The sequence below is a fragment of the Neolamprologus multifasciatus genome, chromosome 9 (genome assembly GCF_963576455.1).
Source record: "Neolamprologus multifasciatus chromosome 9, fNeoMul1.2, whole genome shotgun sequence".
Classification (NCBI taxonomy): domain Eukaryota; kingdom Metazoa; phylum Chordata; class Actinopteri; order Cichliformes; family Cichlidae; genus Neolamprologus; species Neolamprologus multifasciatus.
Genome location: NC_140447.1, coordinates 20,044,500 through 20,063,529, shown reverse-complemented (window position 1 = coordinate 20,063,529; position 19,030 = coordinate 20,044,500). Strand labels below are relative to the sequence as shown.

The following is a 19,030-nucleotide window of genomic DNA, read 5'->3' as shown; positions in this document are numbered from 1 at the left end:
CTGTTGATCAATTTTAAACAGAGTGTGAGGTCTAGACAGAGACTCATTCATTCATTTTATGAGTATGTAAAGTACGGAGAACAAAAGTGTGGTGGTTTGCTTGGCTGAGGAGCTGTTATTCTGAAGAACATTTACATTTTACTGTAGCTTCCATGAGAGTTTGACTCTCAGTGATGTGGGTTGCCTGGTTAAATCAACTAAACCCGTTCTACACGATACAGCAGTTTCCAATGAACTGTATGTTTAAAAATTATTCAACAGTATTTCTGTGGCGGTGTGTAATGCGTCGTGGACGATGACAGAAAAGCCAGGAGAGAGAGAGCGTTGCAGCCTAGTTTGAAAATCTGCATTTTTGCACATAGACAGTGTAGCACAAGTTGCCTCCCTGCTTGCTGTTGTGTCTGCGTGTGCCTGTGCGTTTCTGTCAAGCTTGTAGTGTGCCTTCAGTAACTGATTCAGCTGCTGATATTGAGTGAATGTTACAGTCAGTAATGATTCACGATATGGTTGGGAGGGAGCTCTGAGATGGAATGTAGGAAAAGAAACAACCAACCCCCCGAGGGCTTGGAAAACATACACAACTTACCCTCTCCAACCCCCGTTCCCTCCTAAATCCCACAACTCTCAGGTCCACCTCCTTGTCCTTTGTAAGTTACAGATACTGACATTTTGGGTTTTTTTTTACATTAACAGACAATCAAGTCTGTCTGCAGATACTTTGCGGTGATCCGCAGCTTTGATTCACTCTTTTTAGCTCTCATCAACCACAGCAGACAGCTGTTTCCAGGAAATCAGCTCTGATAAACCCACCTGCTCAACGCAAAACAGCTCCCAGACAAAGTTGCTGAACATACTGGAGCTTTTTGCTGATAAAGAGACAGGCGTTTTCCAAAATAGTGCTGTGCAAGTCGTGAGCCACAACTTATTTCTTCGTATTTGTTGTAAAAATGAGAAATAGGTGAAAACAATTTATTGAAATGTGCAAACATACACGGAAATACAAGGCAAAAACAGAGTTTGTACAATTCTAATGCGCTTGAAAGTCAATATTTTTCAACACAGCTTGGACTTTTTTAGGCAAGCTTTTGTGTCGTTTTTTTTTTTTCGTCAGGAATAGTTCTTCAGGCATCCTGAAGGACATTCAAAGCTCTTCTTTGGATGCTGGCTGGCTTTTGTCCTGTTCTCCCCAAGATGATCTCACACTGCTACACACTGCTACACGCTCTGGGGAGGCCAATCCATGACTGATATTGTTCCATTGCATGTTTTTTTTTACCTAGATATCCTTTTTAGTGCACTGACAGCGTGTTTGGGATCATTGTTAATGAATGAAGCCGCTGTCAGATGCTTTCCAGACAGGACTGCATGGCTAAAAATCTAACAGTTCTGCATTCATAATTTCACAGATTTTGACAAGCTCCAAACCATGACAGAGCCTCCACCCTGTGTTAGACATGGCGGTCACTCCTCACCTCTGTATATATTATTACCGCGGAAGCACTAGCTGGTGGTCGGGCCGTACGCGTGTCTTAGTGCAGTTGTACACAATCCACAAAGTCCGCTTGTAGTCGAAAAACAAACAGGCAAACATTTATTTCCACAGTGATCCACAAATACAGTGATCCGTTTGAATGTTCATGTACACTACAAACACGGAAAGAAACTGTTTTTCTCCACAGCTAGTTAAAGCCCCCGTTGCTCCACACTGTCCGTCGCAAACGCTCCCCCCGTGCACAGTTACCGTGTGTTAAAGGAACAGTACGTAAAAATTAAATAAGGCAAGAAAAAATACAATTTAACTGTAAATCTTACACTAAACAAATTATAAAGTAAAAACTGAAATTCCCCATTATCTTACACTTATCCTTATCCAAAATGATTCAAATTATTAACAAATATACACTCTGTGCAATCTGAGTAAACTAAGAGATGATTATACCTTTATCCTATACATATATCAATAATGATTCAAGCCAAAAATGTTTTGGATTTCCCGTTGTTAGGAATGGCTTCTTAACAGCCACCCTTCCACTGAGCCCATTTCTGATGACGCTTCAGTGAACACTTGGTCATCTGAAGGGCCAGATGCAGTCCAATCTCAGGTCTTTGCTGGAATTTTCCTGTTTCTTAAGGATATGATTCCTGTTCAACTGCTGCAGATGTTTTGTTTTTTTGTTTGTTTGAATCACCTTGTTGCTACAAAAATAAAAAATTTTGTCTGACAAACTGTTTTATTTTTGCAATTTTTTGACTATTCGACAAAAAAGAAATTGGAAAAAATATGTTTCTGCAACAGGCTGCAAGAAAGTCTGGCTCCTTTGAAGCAAAATATAAAGATTCTTGCATAGTAAATAAGCACTTTCAAGTTCATCATAAGCCACGTTGCTGATGTTCACAGTTTGTTTTTGTCATTATTCAATTTTAAAGGCATTTTACTAAAGAAAAATGTGCTTTGAAAGTGATGATAGGGATAAGAAAATAGAGCTGCATCTGGGTAAAATAAAAATAATTGGATGAAAGTCACAGAAAACTCCAATAACCACCTGACCTATTATGACAAAAATGTTCGTGATAGCAGCTTTAGACTATCTCTATCAGACGTTTGTCAGGTCTGACAGCAAGCGTTCTGCTGATTATCAAAAACTGTGCATATGCTGGAAAATATACAGGAAGCTGTGGCTACAGCTCAGTTAATGGGGAGTGAGTTTTTAACCTCTGCCCCCAAGTCCAATAATAACTGTCAGATTCTGAAGGCAGTTAATTAGAGAAATACCACAAAGGCACTCAGACAACCCTGCTGAGTCTTCTAACGTTCTTAAGTATGCCGAACAGCCCCTCCTACCCACACATATAAGCCATAAGCAGAAGTTTTCTAGGATTTTGCTCCTATAACAACCCATGCCACAGTGCCACAACTCAAACATAACAGTCCTCCAACTGCTGCCTACTCCCTGCTTATATTTGAAACATTGACAGTAGGGCTGCCACAAACGATTATTTTGATAATCGACTAGTCACTGATTATTTTTGTGATTCGTCTACTAATCAGATCATGCATCCATTGGACGTAAAACATACAGCTTACTGCACAAGCATGCATCTGCTCTTATATAACTATCATTAGCTTACAGCTTTAAGTGTTTAAAGTATGTGCTAACTAAAAATAAAGACAAAATGATAGTTTATTAAATTTTAATGAAATTTGCAGATTGTTTCGGTGAAGTTTAATAAACTCCTTGCTATCTAAAATATAACGGGACACCGGAGTATATTCTGGAGCATCTCACACGAACTGTAACTTTAATCTCAGCCAAACCGATTTACTCAGGAACAAATAAAATACTAAAAAAAGCCAAACAATAACATTTTTAAGTTATTTAAGTGACTTATATATATTTAACCTGAGTAGCGAAAGACGGCGGTGGGTTTGAAAACGATTTGCCGGGAGTCCGGTGTTCTCACAGGCTCTAGTGAGCCTTGCCCCCGGCTAGCTATCGAGCTAGTGGGTAACAGACGTCTCCAAAAACTTCGGAGCACTTTTGAAAATATGTGGTGTCTTGATAAACTGAGCAGATATTTGAGGTTTACACAGCTACATTCTCGCCTGAAAATATGTTAAACGTTTATTTTGTCGACGATTTTGATAGTCGACGTAATCGTGACTAGTCGACTAATCGTGGCAGCCCTAATTGACAGTTTTTGCTGTCAACACATCAAATAATCCTCTTTCACAAATAGTGTTTTCTGAAGGTAGAATACTTGTGGGTGATTGTTTTGCTCCTCTAGTTTGAAACGCACATCGATGCCATGTCTGGATATTGCTATTTTATGATGTATCACATTGCAAGCTCAATTGGGAAACTCAAATTACATTCCCATGCCTAAATACTATGTTTTTAAAAGCCTTTGAACCAAGTTCCCGGCGTTTGTCTGCTGTACAGTCAGAACTGGCTTCAAGCCTGGGAGGCATCCAGCCCACAAAGAGGGCTTTCATTTACTCCCAGCATACAGATGCACAAACAGCTTCAACTATAGTATGAGAGAGTTACCATTCAGTCACAGAGTAAAACCTATATGGAGTTGGTTTTATCACGGTCACTTTTTAAAATTTTTTATTATTGACGTAATCCTTGGCGCTACGGTTTCGTAAACATGGGAGAACTCTGCCAAACGGGTGACACAGAAATATAATCTGACACAATTCTGATGTTTAATCTTATGGTAATGTCTCTAGCTTCTTCACTTTTTCTCCCTTTCTAAAATCCATCTGACATACAGCAGTTCCCATGAGGTTCTTAGCCCTCAGATTTTTGTCAGCGAACGGTTCATTGGGAAAGTATGTAGGTCAATCTGCTTCGCTCTTTATCTAAAGCAATACAGTTATGTGGCCATATAATTATTATTTCATATCTATATGATGAGTAATGTTTCCCATCATGATGAGAGGGTTTAGTAGTGAAAATGGCAATCCGCTGGAGGGAGGAGCTTGAATCTTCTGTACAGAGAGTACATGTGTGTGTGTGTTTTACCTCTAAATTGCTATGTAAACTTCTATTGCACTATTTAATCATGCCATCCGGTTTAATAGTTCCAAGCATAGCAGTGGATGTCACATCTGGCTTTTCTGTATTGGGACTTTTCTGTGGTTTTTTTTTCCTATCTGAGTGGTGCAGAACCAGTTCAAAAAGAGAAATTGTCACTGAGCTCGTAGCCCAGTCCATGTGGATTGTTGCTCTTTTATAATGTGTTGCCTGGCCACAGTTGATCCTTTCGCTCACTGTAATCCATTTTCTAGTGCTTAGTCAGTACGCACGCAATCACATCCCTGTGCAATATATCACATGTCCATTTTGCATCTTTGTTAATATTACACAAGTGCCACAGCCTCAGAGCTAAAAAAAAAAAAAAAAAAGGGTGACCTGCTGGTAGAGTTAATGAGCCTGTCAGCATCAGCAAACTGTGTATATATATATATATATATATAGAGAGAGAGAGAGAGAGAGAGAGAGAGATGTATATACATATTAAATTTTTTTACACCATATAAACAGATAAAAATTAATGACAAGTGTTTTGCTTTTAAGATCGAAAGCTGCTCTTTCTCTGCTTGCCTTACCAACATCGATTCATACTTTTATGTGCTTGTCTGGCAATGATCACTGTGTGCTGTAGAAGAAATTTCATGGGTCAGCTGATTGTTTCAAGCACATTGTCAGAAAAAAAGAAAAAGAAATGTGTTTGCTTTATGTGAGAAAAGAGAGTATTTTGGGGGATTCGGAGAGAGAGAAGAGCTTGATGTTCCTGTCTTTTTCTCTCCCAGCCAACTTCTTTTCTTTTTTTTTCCCTTGTCACAGCCGATGTCGTCGGTGCCGCAGTTCAGAATAGCTTCACTGTGTGTGTTTTGCACACACACACACACGCTGTAACATTCCACTTCTTAGGGCTCTGTAATTCTCTGTAAATTCCACCACTGAGTGTGTTGTGTTGTGTGTGCGTGTGTGTGCATTCCTGCCTCTGGAAGCCGAACATCTCATCACATTGGGAAGGCTACAGGCTGACTGGATGTTAATAACTAGAGACCATCAGAGCAAAAAGACGAACAAAGAGAGGGAAAAGAAAAAATAGGACGAGGTGAAGTGGTGATTCTACCAGAGCGTGGCTCTGAGCGGTTGGCTGATGACGTGAAGTGCTGCACACACATCTGGAACAGCTTGAGCAGCTGCACCTGAAGAGCAGGGCTCCTCCACAAAGCCTCTGCCGGCACTTTTTCTGTATCCCCGGTGCTCTTTTTCCTCCCCCGTTTTCTCTCGCAGTCTCTAAATCTTTTTCTCTCACTCTCTCTGTTTACCGCCTGCCGGAGCGCGGGGATGGTTACCCGCTGTGCATCAGCAAAGAAGAGCGAGTGAACCGAAGCAAAAGGGAAGAGGAGAGACGAGGCGCAAGAGGATAGTGACATGGGGGAGAAGTATTTACCATGAAGTAGAAGAGAAGAAGTTGACAACCATATTATGAGCGTAAGTGAAGAAGAGAGGGGGCACGAGAAAAAGAGAGAGGGCGATGGAGAACGAGAGAGTGTGACAGACACGAAAAGAGAGGCAGAGAGGGGATTAAGAAGCCGGAATGCGCTGACACTGGAGACCTGACTTTCTGTTTGCATTTGGCACAGCACATCCTGTCACTCCACAGGTTTATCCACACACACACCCATTTACCAACACATACACACACTTGCACACACATCTACCGTTTGCTTTGGATGATGATCTCAGGAGGCCACGCCAGGAGAAGGCAACACCTTCCAAGGAGCTATTAACCTCCAACCACACAGCTCCCCACCCCCTCACCATCATTTTTGCCTCCCACCCAGCTTCCCAAAAGTGCCCTCCCTCCTGCCTTCCCTCCGTCTGCCCCTGTCAGCCTACCTGCACTACCACACAACACGCTGGAGCTAAAGAGTAACAGAGTCACACTCACTGAGACCTAAGAAACTTCTGGATTGCTCATGGGACATAGCTGCAGTACCATCAGCTGAGAGGGATAGAGAAGCTTTACTGATCCACTAACCTGCAGGATGTCTAAAGCCTCCAGGCTTTCGCGGCCCCCTCCGGCAGGGGGTGGATCCAAGCTGCCCTCCCCAAGGAAGGAATACCCCAGTGCGCCCGCTTTTGCAGGTCGAACCCGGGTCCTGAGCGTGGGCGAGAAGCTGATGAGAGCAGGTAGTGATGCTATCCTGAGCAGACAAAAGTCTTTAACAGCAGCTGTGGCACGGGACAAAGCACAGAGTGAGACCCAGTCTGAGATTCAGGCCCCTAGCCAGAATCCAGGTGAGAAGAGCCAAAATATGGAGGGGGTCCCTCCCAAAAGCAGGATCAGCCCACCTAAAGTGTCAAGTCACCAGCAAGGCTCTAAACACAGTAAGTAATAAACAAACCACACACCGCAGTAATGTTTTACGTGTGAAAATATGATCCGTTCGCAGTAGAAACTAGAAATTCCAAATTGATTTCAGCTTGCAAATAGTGCAGTCATTGCTACTGTCATGGTCCAAGTTGTGTTGTCTGCATCCTTATAGACTGTTTAACACTTTTGGTTTATGACTTTTATTTGCTGTCTCTTCCCTGTGTCGTGACAACGGATGGGTACAAGCATTTGCTCTTCGTAGGCCTTGAAATCAGACTGAAAAAAATTATATATTTTCACTGACGATGCCATGTCCCCACAGCCAATAAGCAGATCAAACAGGAATCAGAGCATCCACTTTGAATCATATGTCCATGAGTTTTAAGGATTTTTGAATGCCAGACTCCTCCCAATGAGAGCAGGATTAAAAAAGAGTTTTTGCTGGACACCATGTTGCATTAGTGGTGTTCAATGTTTCTTCTCTTGTGCCTTGTGTAGCCTTAACTCTGCTGTGCTGATGTATTGGTCTCACCAAAACAAATGGGAAAGGTTTGTCTTTGGACACTGAGTAATGATCTGTCTGAGCTGGGAGAAACAACTGTTTATGGGATCTTTTTTCACTATCGCACTGTGTTGTTCAACTCTGTTGGGTGCACATTTTTCTTTGAAAAAAATGAGGCAAGAAGGTTGAGCAAAGTATCGTTCCCTTTTGGCCTTCTCACTAGATTCACAGGTCTGCAGGGCAGCGACTTTCATGTCTCATCAAGACACAGTCACCTCACACTCTCAAAGGCAACTTGACCAAGATTGCACGAGGGTGAAATTTGTGTCCTCTGTGCATACAAGCTGTTACTATCTTTAACGGTCTTTTTTTCCCCTTATCTTTTAAAATGCGAACTGACAATCACTCTCGACTGCTCAGCCTGTAGTCAGAGGCAGCAGTTGAGGAGTGCGAGGGGGTTTTAAGTGTGGGGGGTGACGTCGATGTAGGCAACAGGGGTGAGTCAAGTAAAAGAGTGACAGAAGGAGGTCAGGAATGTAAGCAGGGCATGCTGGGAAATCAACAGGTCTGGAGCTGTTTCTGTGTGCGAATCCCTCCCTGCAGTAAAGACAGGTTATAAGGGGGGCAGTTTGTACTGGAAACCAGATGCTCTTTGTGGTGTTATAGAAATAAATGGCCTTTCTACACAGTGGATTCCTTTTTTAAGTGTTAAGGTCAGTTTCTACTCAGTTAATTTGCTTCCAATACAAGTAACTAAGCTACTTTTTTAAAAAAAAGAAGAGATAGGAGCAGGAAATTAGACCTAAAATCTAAACTGAACACACCATACACCTTCAGCTGAAGGACGTAGAAAGCATTATTCTACTTTTTAAAGTAATTATTTTTTTTTATCTTCTTGCGCAGTTCTGCTTTTTTCCCATCTCACTCATTATTTTTCTGTTGCTCACTGTCTTGTTTCTTTGTCTCAACAACACCCTCTTCACTTTTGTTTCTCCTCTTCATTCCTTTCTCTCCTGTCTAGCTTTGACAGCATTTGAATCGGTTATTGAAAGATGCCACCATCACCACCCACCCACCCCCACACACACACGTATAAACTCACAAAAGGCCATGAAAAAGAATAGATTAACTGTGTGTATTCTCTATATTTCACCCATGTCCCGCTGTGCATTTTCAAAAAGCTTTTTTTTTTTTTGAAGGCTGAGAGAACTCTACATTTCTGGACAGTAACTTTGAAGTTCTACACTGAAAAGCCAGTGCATCAGCACTTCAGTCTCTCTAGAAACTGGCTATACAGTGGAGTGATTCCTCTACCCTTTGATACATCACGCTTTATTTTTACAGGACATGGAACTGCTGTTCACTACATAGAGTCGTGTGCTGCCCAAGAATCGATATTAAGTAGGCCAGCACTATTAAATACCCTTTCATTGCAATCTAATGGGCAGCTCCTCGTGTTCCCTAGTCATTCATAGTCTCTATACAAGCCAGGCTGGTTAATGCAGGGGGTTCTGACTGCAGCAGGTCTCGATCTCCCAAGCTAATTGCAGTTATAGGGCATGACGGTAGCTAAAGCACAGACCCAGAGGGTCAAACAGAAGTGATGCACATAGGGCTGGCAAACAGTAAGTCCGTATGACAGGTGACATTTCCGCCGTGTGAAAGTTTCAGAGCTGACTGCTGCTCACCAAAGGGCCCAATTTCATCCTGTGAATGAATCCTGTGGCAGCTTCCACCAAAAAGCAAAATCCGTTTGACATTTTCTGTCCAGGGACGGTGTAATACAAGTGTCAAGCATACATTAAAGTCCAGCTTTCCCTTGATGGTGCAAAACACTGCAGCAAACCACTATCAAACATTTTGTCAAACGCTTTTTTTTCTTTAGGTGTCGCTCATCTTATATGTGCATTTATAGATTGGATTTACTTCTTATCGAGTATGCCAAGTTCAGAAAAACGGAAGCTGACACCCAGGCTTTAAACCTGAATGTGATTGTGAAACCTCCGTCTTTTGAGAAGGCTTTGAAAAAGATTTAGAACCTGGCTGTTAGGATTTGCAGCAACAAGAGCATTAGTGAGGTCTGGCTCTGATGTTGGATGATAAGGCTTAACTCGCAAAAAAATCTTCTCAAAGATGTAGGGTGGGATGGACGTCAGGGGTCTGTTTAGTTCAGTCGAGTCTTCTGCCATTCAAAACTAGAAAAGAATAATCAGACCAGGATTAATTAGACCAAGCTGTACTTTGGAGGTGATCTTCAGTTACAGTAAACAACGGTCACTGTGGTGAACAATCCATCCGTTTTCTTCCATCTGCTCATGATCACAGTGTGAGTTAGGTCCTATTCCAGATGTTGTAGGGTGAAAGGGGGTGACACCCTGGGCAAGTCACCAGTCTATCTCAGGGCTTTAGACACAACCAACCATTCACGCTCACATTCACACCTACAACCAATTCTAAAACATGAAAAATTAGTTACACACCAGTCGCTGTTATCAACCATTATTACTTACTGAGTGTACCAAACCAAGTAAGATTGTATTACCTTAACAGATGAAGGTATATTTTTATATTCCAACTTTTCAAGGCAAGATTACTGTTATTTATCCTCTAAAAGTGTAGTCCATTCATCTTCATGCTTTTATTTTCTGGAATTAAAGAGTTAACCATGAACATCAACCCGAACTATTGTGCAAAGCTAGCTGGGAGGTTGATAAAACTTCATGGAAAGGTTAAAGTCTGGAAAGACTTTGGCTGATAATGACTTAACCTTTCTCTAACTCACATCAGTCGTTGCTATCTTCAAACCTCGCAGACGCTTTTCTGTATTTCTTCTGAAACTTGAAAGTTTTGCTGCTTGTGAATAAGCATTTAAATCCTTTGATCCTTTGACCGATCGGGCAAGGATTTGTTCTCAAGATGCATTTGAGATAAAAGTCACTGCTCAGATTCTGGATGACCTCACCGTCTGGCGATTGAGAAAGTGTGTCAATAAAAGGTCGTAAATTATGTCTGCATTTGCTTAGCTAGTCCGGACATGGGCTGCACTCGGGTTTTGTTGAGTTTTTCTGCCTCACGTGGTTTTGAAATGTGTTACCACATCAGTATGTGAAGAGTTGCTTCAGCTTGTTTTCAAGTGTCAGAGATTATTAAGACTGCTTCCTGTTGACAACAGTGTTAGTAGCATATGGACGTGATTCACTGGGTTACATGTTTCTGCATGTAATTCTGCTCACCCTTCAGTATATTTCACAGCTTTGCACAAGCATTAATTGTTAATAATCTTGAGTAATAGGGACAGTTTGTATCTATGACTGGCTGTCTCACTTCCTTGTAGGAGAAACTGTTTTGTGTGATGGGAATGCGTTTCTGAATTGGGATGCAATCATCCATTTCTTTGAAACTGAACCCAAAAGTGGGGATTACAGTAATTGCAGTCTCTCGTGACTCTTAAAGCCACCAGTTGTCCCAGACTTTTTCCTCTTTGACAACCATCAGACACACAAGAGAACACAAAATGCTCCCACCACCACAACAACTGGCCCAGTAAAACAGATATGTCATTTGAATTCAGGAATCGGTTTAAGTGACTTTTTATATATTTAGTTTTCATTCTTGAGGATCTGTGAGCTGCGTTTCATTCTGCCAAAAGAGGTTTGAGTTCCATTTACCTTTTTCGCCATCCACATTTTTGTGATTTACTTGACAAATTGATGTCAGTAAGCAGGGGGTTGATTTTAAGCAACCCCACCTCCCACCCCCAGCACTCCCACCTTGAATCAAGCAATCACAATTTTTCATTGCTGGGATTTATATGATGAGTTGCTGTTTGCATTCATTTGCATACGACTGAGGAAAATATGTTTAATCTTTTACACCGTATGAAAAAGAAATGCACCGCGCTATCTCAGTAGTATTCGAGAAAAGACCACACAGCGAGAGCAGTAGCAGCATACCAGCAGAAAATTAAAATACTGACCATAAAAGTCAACATAATTTAAAGGAGGCAGCATTTTTTACTAAGGTTTGAGCTTTTGTGCCTCTATTGACTGAAGTCAATTAGCAGAGACTAAAGTTTTGAAAGAACTTTTCCTCCAAATGCCGCAAGGGAGGAAGCGACAAAGCCTTGGTGTTTTCTCAGCTGTGGGAGACGGCTTAGCTTTGTCATTGGCTTGTCAATAAGTACCTAGTGACTGAAGAGGAGTCCAGTGAGTCAGTCTGGGAGTAGGTGAGTTAATGGTGTGTGTGGACCCGGGGTCTGTGTTCAGAAAAAGAAATGTGACTCATCCGTCAAGAAAAAAAAAAGCAGACAATAATTGGGCCACTGAGCAAGAACAAATAGCTTTGGTTATGTGTTAACTCATGAGTGTGTACTGTTGAGTCTGGTGTGTGTTTTTCTTTTGGGGGTTTAGCTCGGGGCAGCGATGCTTCTTCCTGATTCCGGAGGCTGTGTGGTGTGGTTCTCATAGAGAGACAGCAGAGGGGATTGGGTTTTACTGCATGTCAGATTAAGGATAAAACAAAAGCCTTAATCTCTTTCGTGCCGGCCCTGTCTTCAAGTTCCAGCATTTTCACTTGTTGATGTCAAACTGGTTATCAGCCCTACATGTCTTTTGCATATGTACTTTCCTCTGTGGCCTGTCATTTGGCTTGATTACACAGACAGTTTCTTCAAAGTTAACACTGGAAATGGGGCATAAAATTCCTTCAAAGTAGACATCTCACTATTAGATTTTTTTTTCAGCTTGTGTGTTCTTGCCCAAAGCGTAAATGTGGTTAATTCACTCAGCTAAAGGGATGTAAGCGGATGCAAGGGCTCCCTCAGGGTTTTCTATCAAAGAGTTGACAGAGAAATCAATATGTCTCCCCCTCCCCCTCTTACAGCTTTTTGCCCCTCAGGCAAATGTGTATGTGCGCATAAGTGTGTCTGTGTGGTTTTCAGCATGTCTGGGTGAGCATGAGTGAGTGTGCACAAAAATCGCTGTATGCCAAAACTGCGAAATGTTCTCATACTTTCGTCTCTGTAGCTCCTGCTGTGTTTATTTCCTTGATGGTTCAGGGGAACTGGATTTTCATGAATATGTTTCATTAATCGATCGAGTTATTTAAATAAATGTTATGTCCATGTGCTGTACAGATAAGCAAAGCTGTTTTTGATTTGTGTTGAAGGTATGTTTGAAAGAAACTGTTCAATACTTTTTGGAAATATCTTTATTACCTTTCTTACTGGGACTGTTGTTGTGTCCATTCTCATGTCCATGTGGTGTTGAAGAACAGTGAGAAAATGGTCCTAAGTACAGACAGCTTTTCAGATTATCGTCTACATGCTGTAGGTATTTTCTGCCACCTGCCACCAGGGGGCAGGTTCATAAACAACCAGTCTGTGGGCTACTTTTGCTTTATCTGCTGTTGGTGTTTCATCCAGCTGCAGAAAAGAGCAAACTTGTACTGAAGGAGGTGAAACAAGTGTTAAAACAGTGAAAACTGTCTCTTGGAGCCACAACTGGCTTCAGCAGATGCCTGACCTTCACTCAGCCTGGTTTTGCTGGAGATTTCTTCCTGTTAAAAGTTTTTCCTTCCCACTGTCGCCAAATGCTTGCATGTAGGGGGTCGTCTGATTGTTGTTTTTCTTTGTATTATTGTACGGTCACGCGTGTCTCTTTGTGGCCACATCCGCTATCACGCCTTTCCCTGTTCTGGCTCACTTTTAAACCAGTAATCGCTCGACTAATGCACAGCGTCCTCTACGCTGAGCTACATGCTGTTGATCTTTTGAAGGACTGCGCACAAGTATGTTTGCAAATAGATTGCATAAGGCTCTTTGTAAGTGCTTCATAGGCAAATGCATACACAAACAGACACAACCATTGCACCATAAATCTGCCATGAGCACTAATCTTGTGGACTGAAAAATTACTCAACATGCAAGTGCTGGAAACTGCAGTGTCCCAAACAGCCACTTCAGCCCTATAAATATGTCTCCAGAGATTCCAAAATGACAAAAACCTACAGCAGGAATAAATATGCAACATCTGACACACACAAAACCTCTCACTGTACACTAGCTGATTTTTGTTCCTTTTGTTCCTCCTTAGTTATGCATGATTAAAAGAATGGCCTCTTTGAGAAGAGTGCTTGCATAGTAACTCTACCCCTTAGCTGTCTGCTACACATCACGGATGCTATTGTTAGCTGATGATGTAATACTTAACCCTGTCATTGAAATATCGTCACTTCTAGCCGGAGAAAGATGCAAGTGGCCACATTGCTAATGTCAAATGCCATCTTTTATATACAGTCCAATGTGGAGACCAATGGAAAATAAGTCTACTAACATGTCACATAGTAAGCTCACATACAACTTAATTTGGCCAATGGATATGCTACACAGTCAATAAAAAAACAAACAACAAAACCCAGTAAGGAAATATATAAACAAGCTTTTGCTGTGAAAACTCAAAAATGAGTTTTGTGCTGTAACCATTTACTGTGATCTTATAGTGATGACAAGACTGTGGAGGTCAAGTCAAAGCACATTTGGAGTGAAGTGGAATGAACATTTGATTCAGGAGGAAACCCCCCTCCCCCAAAAAGCTCTCTTTAGCATTGAGAAATATCACCAATCTACAAATCACAAAAACCCTTTAAAGCTCAGCAATGAACCTGGTGGGGGTTTTTTGTTTTTGTTTTTTACAAAAACTAAAATATAAAACATATAAAGCAACATTTTATTTGCGAATAGATTGAACAAGACAAATTTATTGTCCACCAGCCTTTATGCCTATGTATCACTTTCATGTTGATTTGGCATCATTTCCTCATTTATTCTGGCCAAATAAAGTGCACACTCATCCGTTTTCCTAACTGCTTGTCCAGTTCACGGTAGTCGGGGTGGGAGCTGAAGCCTGTCCCAGCTGTGAGTGTGTGTTGTACCCCGCAGCAAAAGGCAGGGTAGAACTTAGACAGGTCACCAGTCCATTGTAGGGTTAACACAGAAAGTCTGTCAGGCACAGGCTGTGTATCAGGAAGGAGTTGGACCCAAAATGCAAATGTCAGGAAATGAGAAATAAACTCAAAAGCAACATTAATGCAGAGCTCTCATTTAACACAAAATAAGGCAGGTCAGGATAAAGTAGTTAATCATTAACTACTTTCAAGTAATGACACCCTTTCAAGAAGTAATGTCACTCTTTCAAGAAAACTCGCACTTCGAGGAAGGACACAAGACATGAGAGAGAACACAACAAAGGACAAAGAAAGACTGAGACAATATATACACAGGATAATGATTGAATGGAAAACAGGTGGGAACACAGCTCGGGGATAAATAACGTAATGACTCTGGAGGAAGTTAACCAAGACACACGATACAGAGAAGAACAGGCAACGAAATAAAACAGGACGAGAGTCACAACTGGAAAGGGAGACAAAAAAGACCAATCCAGACAGAAAAACATAAAGGAGGCAGGAATAAACAGGGATACAAGGAATAAAGTATACACCAAACTAACACCAAGAACAAGTATACATCTACCACCAGTTACCAGATTGTGTGTACCATAGGATCCAATGTGGCTGCTAGATTAGAACATGATGTTGCTTTCAAGCCCCTTTTAAGTTTCAGTGTTTCGTTTGTGCTTCTTCTGCCTTAACCAATGTAGAAATTTGTCGTTCTATCGGGGAATCAATTTTCCTTCCCTGAAATGTCGGTCTCTTAGACACTGACAGTGCTGTCATTATGTTACACTGAGGCAGACATGAAAGTGAAACTGAAACTGAATTTCTGGGTTAAGCCCTGCTGACCTTTAGCTGACACTAGTCTGGTTAAATGCTCCTCATGCAAATCACTTATCAGAAACATAAAAAAAAAAAACAATCAGTCACTGTTTTGAAAGTGTGTCCAGACATTTGAGTGAAACCCCAAAGTTTCTGTATCTGCCAAGTTTGTTTCATTTGGCCTCTTTGTGCACTCTGTGTGGTCTGCGTTTGATAAAGCAGGATTTCTAAGCCCACTTACCAAATCAGAAACTTCCAAGATGCTCAGTAGACAGGCGGCCCTGTGAGATCCTCCATCAGGTCATACATTGAAGGTCTTTTCTTGAAAGTATATTTTTTGGTTGGTTGTCAGTTAGAGCTCTATTTATTCATGAGTTCAGAGAGGGTTGGCTTGGCGCATTTGATTTTTTAGTTGACCCTTGATCTTTGTGAAGGGGAATGGATACTTCGTGTTAACAGAATTCCATTTCCCCGCTGGAATAAAAGCCTCCTTTTGCTCAGTAAATGGCAGTTACAAAATCAAAAACTGAAGCATCATCCATGTCTGAAGCGCCACAGTCATTTCGGATTTTCCCTTTTGACTTTACCCTGTCGTCGTCTGTGCCCCTTTACTGCAACAGCAGCTTTTAGTGCCTCAGAAGTGCACTCTTCTGTTCCAGTTTCCTGCACTAAAAGTGACAGAAGACTGTGAAGATATCATATTTGGTGCGACAGTCACAGAGCTCAGCAAATAAACAAGATAAAAGGAAAGAACTGTTCAACTTTGTTCATTTGTGATCCAGATAGTTATCCATGTATGATAATTTATAAATTATCAGATGTAGATAATTTATACATTTCTTCACTTTTCGTTTATTTATTTCAAAGAAGTGAAATGCTGCCAAACCACCGAGCACACAGCCAGCATCCAGTCTTTTAATATCACCATATAGCCAGCTAGTTATATTATATCCTGGCTGTCTGGCTCTTTTTTAAATGTCTTTATGCAATTACATGCAGAAAATAAAGATGGAAAATGAGTTCCAAGATGCCTGATTGGGAGCGTGTGGTTCCAACAGGAAGGCGCTGGCTCGTAAAAATTATTGATGCTGTACACCATGTGATACGAGGGCTGAGCAAGATGAGGTAGCATTAAATCCCACTGATGTATAGGCCTCGTCTTCTCTCTTTATCACTCCCTTTCTCTCTCTCTCTTGTTCCTGTGAGAGCGGAAGACAGATGAAGAGGAGAAATTAAAAAAGTTGGAGCCGGGGGGAAAAAGCGGATATAGCTGGTTCGAACTTTGCTTTTGTATTTTGAAGGTTTTCTCTATATTTTCTTGGCAGCACACAGGACGTTTCTTAGTCACAGCACAGTTGTAGCTCTGAGACAGTTCATACAGGTACATGTAACAACGTGTATTTAATAAAGCTCGCTGTGAGGTGCGATATGAAAAAGGTTTGTTTACGCAGAGTTGTAGTTACCTGCGTGGTTGATATGGAGGTTTCCCCTTTTGGTGGGGGAAATTATGGGTACTCTACCGGATTCATTGCATGGATGATAAATAATGGTTAGAGTAGCGAATGAGTAAACAGCTCTTTCAGCAATAGCTTGCTTTGGGTTTGCAAGTTGAGACACATGAAGTGTTTTCTGTGAAGCCAACTGTTGCTCAGAGTGAAAAAAATCCCCCTTTTTCAGAGTCTCTCTGTGAATGTGAAACTGATAAGTCAGGCAATCCCCACTGCTTGAGATTTATTTCAACCCCCATCAGTGTTTTCTCACTACTAAAATCCCACCTCAGTTTATTTGCAAAAGCCAACTTTTTCAGTTTCTCCGTAAACCCTGCAGCATGTGTGTGGTTTTACTTTTAGGGGTGAAATGCCAGGAGTCAAGTGAGAGGGGCTTTCCCCCCCCCCCAGTCGTTAAATGTTTATGAGTTGTGGTGCTTCAGGCTTTTGATAATCAAATAGTTCATCAAAAACTTGGAGTATAGAGTGTGGATATAGAGTTGACCTTGGCTCATCACAGCACCACTGAGGGTTTAAAGCCAGAGTAATCATGCATTATAAATGAGGTGAAACAGTAGAGAATTATGTTTGTTTCTCACACTGTTCCCATTCACCAAAGCACTAAAGTACAGTGGCTGCTTGTAGTTAGAGTTAGTTTTTGTCTGCATAATTTAATAATTTGACATTTCTACCTAAAGTTTGAACCACCAAGGGGCAGTGTTTTACCAGAAAGTTTTGATGTAGCTGTCCAGTAAACAAGAAGTACATCCAATGTTTGATTCGAGATTGTGGTGGTAGATTAGCAGTGAGTGGTTTTCTGCTTCTTTGTGTCAGCCATGTTCACGGGGCGCTTTATGCTTGGATTGGCTCCAGTCATGTGACCCTAAGTTGGATGAATGGTTAAGTAAAAACTGAAAAGATGGATGGATGGATAGATGGTCCGGTACACCCTGGTTAACCGTTTTGTAGATGGTTTTGAAATGCTCATTGTGTTGTTGCTGCAAGCTGAACACTGAGCGTATAAGCATGAGGGATTTTTAACAAAATAACGCTACTGTTAAGCTAACATATAACCTGCAAGTAAAATTATTAAACATTCAAAAAAGCACCAAAAGGTAATAAAGAAGCTAAAAATAACTTAATCAAATATAAAGGAAACTACAGTTACTTAAAGCCATTTTCACCATTGAACTAATATTGTTTAATTATTTACAGAGAGCTAAAGCCTGGATTAAACTCTGTTATGGACACGGACAGAGAGAGTAATCATTCCTGTTATACTTCTTTGAAGCCCACTTACAGTGTGCCGCCTGGGCACAGGCGTAGTTGGTGCATAGTAATGAAAATTAAATGTAAATTAGTCAACATTCAGGCAGACACGTATCCTCACATTTACTGTCTGATGGCGAATTTGACATCCGTGGGACCCTGGTGGACTTATAATCCCTGCTTTATTCATCCATTGTTGTTATTGAATACAGTTAAATGGGAATCGGACCTCTCTCGTCTTCCTCTTCATGCTGGAAATGGGACAACCCACTGTCTCTCTCACCCACTGTGTTTGCACAAGAGGTGGCAAGAGTAGCTTTCTGTTGAGGTTTTCCAGTCATGCTAACCACACGCTAACTTCTCCACCATTGTGGACGTGTGACAGTCATGATGACAGTTTGTGTGAGTGTAGCCTTATTCCATATTCCATATACTGGAAACAGAGACTGTTAAATCTTTTGAAAAGTGTTGGCATAACTTTTACTTTGGAGGCAAAAGTGCTTGGTGTCACACATTTTCAGGTTTTCACTATCGTTTGGTTAGCGGTTGGTGAGCATTTGCAGACAAGTTAGCCTTTCCAATGAAAACAACAGTTGATCACGACAACCTATTAGCAACCAAAGCAATCCTAAAGAGGGTTTTAGTGCGACACCCTCATTGTCATCTATCAACCGCTTTGAGTTATTTGCCAGCCAGTTGAGAAGCGATCAATATTCTTTCACAACCAACAAGCGGACAACTCTTGAGCAATTTATGCATAACGTCGTGTCAGAAACCTCTGCCTATTAATTTATACTACAAAATTAACTTCATAATGAGGGTATAGAGCTACATTAATCATTTTCTCCGTTTTTAAGCTATTATTACAAGACAGACATTAGTTAAAATAGTTTTTACTGAAGTCAAGAAGATAAGAGAAGCATCCTTCAACAATGTAATGAAACATGGCAGTGACTCGCTATACCATCTATTACACAAAGCTTCAGTAAGAACCCATTTTAATTGCAGTTGACATCTCTTCGACACAATACATAGATGTGTGAGACATACTTGTGGATTGCTTTTAGCTATTATTTTAAACATATTCCTTACCTATCCA

The 19,030-nt window shown here is 41.2% G+C and overlaps 1 protein-coding gene and 1 long non-coding RNA gene across 13 annotated transcripts in view; one reads left to right on the top strand and one right to left on the bottom strand.

The window, feature by feature from the left end:
• Positions 1-19,030, top strand: part of kiaa1217 (KIAA1217 ortholog) — a 121,004-nt gene that overhangs the window by 23,128 nt on the left and 78,846 nt on the right. For 5 of the 12 annotated variants that reach the window (XM_085173234.1, XM_085173233.1, XM_085173238.1 and 2 more), the window contains exon 1: positions 5,034-6,914. The exons of 1 other annotated variant lie outside the window; for it this stretch is intronic. In XM_085173234.1, the coding sequence (XP_085029360.1) occupies positions 6,572-6,914 (343 nt within the window). In that variant the 5' untranslated portion in view covers positions 5,034-6,571. Of the gene's footprint in view, positions 1-5,031; positions 6,915-19,030 lie in introns of those variants that run through there. 6 more of the 12 variants (XM_085173235.1, XM_085173237.1, XM_085173230.1 and 3 more) reach the window with 3 other exon arrangements.
• Positions 7,778-14,708, bottom strand: LOC146511485 (uncharacterized). The gene is made up of 2 exons (XR_014876211.1): positions 14,588-14,708; positions 7,778-14,549 (listed from the first exon to the last, which is right to left on the bottom strand). It is a non-coding gene; the product is annotated as an uncharacterized LOC146511485 (long non-coding RNA).